Source organism: Sinocyclocheilus rhinocerous, unplaced genomic scaffold (assembly GCF_001515625.1).
Source record: "Sinocyclocheilus rhinocerous isolate Xijiao unplaced genomic scaffold, SAMN03320098_v1.1 scaffold2966, whole genome shotgun sequence".
NCBI lineage: Eukaryota > Metazoa > Chordata > Actinopteri > Cypriniformes > Cyprinidae > Sinocyclocheilus > Sinocyclocheilus rhinocerous.
The window spans coordinates 1-2,478 of NW_015634018.1; the positions used below are offsets into that span (position 1 = coordinate 1).

Below are 2,478 nucleotides of genomic sequence, written 5' to 3' on the forward strand. Positions count from 1 at the left end.
GTGTACCTCTCTCTCATGCTCATCACCGGCTGTGTGTTGAGGAAAGACAGCTGTTGTTCCAGACTGCAGACGCGAAACGCCAGATAACACGATGAGATGATGAGCAAAATTATGCTGGAAACACAAACACACACACGGTTAACATGCACGCTCATGACTCTCCATTAAAACATAAACACTCCGCTTGAGAAATTAAACATGTATAATTATAAATATATCATTATAAATAAATAATATAATTATAAATAAATTAATTTGACATAATAAAAATTATGTAATTATCCATTATTATTTATAAAAAATTATAAATTAACATACTTGACATTTTTGATGCTTTTATTATGCTACTGTTCATGACATTCCATTAATAAATGAGACTAAAGAAGTCAAACTACTCTGGTTCTGAAAGAAAACAAATCTGCTCACGTTGCCATTATTTATTATAATAAATATAATTATTAAAAATTATACATTATTATGCATAGAATTATAAATTATTTTGACATTTAGATGTTTTTTTATTATGTTCCTGTTAATGACTTTCCATTAAAAAATAAGACTAAACAAATGCTAGTTCACATTGACATTATTAATTATTATATAATAATAATAATTCATTAATAACATTAATTATTATGAATAAATTATGAATAATTATTCATAATAATTATAAATTAATTCACACTACTGCTATTAATTATTATAAATATAATTATTAATAATTATGCATTATTATTTCTAACATTATAAATTAATTTATTAGCCATTTTAGATGCTTTTATTATGTTCTTCTTAATGATACCCCATTAATTCCATTATTTTTTTATAAAAATAATTAGTAATAATTATACATTATTATGTTTCAAATTATAAATTATTTTGACATTTTTTATGTTTTTTTATATTATGTTCCTGTTCATGACTTTCCTAGAGACTAAAGTCAAACAGCTCTGTAAACAAATATACTAGTTCACATCGTCATTATTTATTATTATACATATCATTAATAACAATTATACATTATTTATAATTATTATAAATTATTTTTGACATTTTGATGCTTTTATTATGTTCTTGCATTAATTATAAATTTATTATTATACATTGTTTTTTTAATAATAATTATAAAATAATTCTTGACCCTTACATTATGTTCTTGTTAATGACTTTCCTTTTAAAAAATAAGACAAAAAATATATTATCATTTATAATATTTATAAATTATTTATTATTAATTATTAGTCACAGTCATACAGCAATTCACTAGGAGGTTGTGACTAGTAGGATATATTATGGGTATTTTTGTCTGCTATATATATACAGTGGGTACGGAAAGTATTCAGACCCCCTTAAATTTTTCACTCTTTGTTATATTGCAGCCATTTGCTAAAATCATTTAAGTTAATTTTTTTTCCTCATTAATGTACACACAGCACCCCATATTGACAGAAAAACACAGAATTGTTGACATCTTTGCAGATTTATTAAAAAAGAAAAACTGAAAAATGCTCAGTATTTAGTAGAAGCACCCATTTGATCTAATACAGCCATGAGTCTTTTTGGGAAAGATGCAACAAGTTATTCACACCTGGATTTGGGGATCCTCCGCCATTCCTCCTTGCAGATCCTCTCCAGTTCTATCAGGTTGGATGGTAAACGTTGGTGGACAGCCATTTTTAGGTCTCTCCAGAGATGCTCAATTGGGTTTAAGTCAGGGATCTGGCTGGGCCATTCAAGAACAGTAACAGAGTTGTTGTGAAGCCACTCCTTCGTTATTTTAGCTGTGTGCTTAGGGTCATTGTCTTCTTGGAAGGTAAACCTTCGGCCCAGTCCGAGGTCCTGAGCACTCTGGAGAAGGTTTTCGCCCAGGATATCCCTGTACTTGGCCGCATTCATCTTTCCCTCGATTGCAACCAGTCGTCCTGTCCCTGCAGCTGAAAAACACCCCCACAGCATGATGCTGCCACCACCATGCTTCACTGTTGGGACTGTATTGGACAGGTGCCTGGTTTTCTCCACACATACCACTTAGAATTAAGGCCAAAAAGTTCTATCTTGGTCTCATCAGACCAGAGAATCTTATTTGGGGTGCTGTGTGTACATTAATGAGGAAAAAAAATTAACTTAAATGATTTTAGCAAATGGCTGCAATATAACAAAGAGTGAAAAATTTAAGGGGGTCTGAATACTTTCCGTACCCACTGTATATATATATGCCATATGCTTGGAATAATGAGAATAAATTCATATTTAATAAGATCCTATTTATTATTTGATTATTTAAATCACCTGTTTAAAAATCAGAAAATAGATGCGCTGTAGTTGAAATGGTTTTCTGTCTTGCATTTTATCTCTTAAAATGATTCAAATGTGGAGATTAGCAGAAACTGACTCTGACTGATGTAGGAGTGTGTGTGTGTGTGTGTGTGTGTGTGTGTGTTTGTGTGTGTGTGAGTGTGTGTGTGTGTGTGTGTGTGT

General features: G+C 30.2%; 1 protein-coding gene across 1 annotated transcript in view; it reads right to left on the reverse strand.

Moving 5' to 3' along the window:
• Window positions 1-6: 6 nt before the first annotated feature.
• The window catches only part of LOC107745110 (GRAM domain-containing protein 2-like), a gene marked incomplete at its 3' end in the record, with an annotated part of 36,725 nt that continues 34,253 nt past the window's right edge, over window positions 7-2,478 (reverse strand). The window contains exon 11 of the mRNA XM_016558952.1: window positions 7-114. Coding sequence (XP_016414438.1) covers window positions 7-114 — 108 coding nt within the window. The remainder of the gene's footprint in view (window positions 115-2,478) is intronic.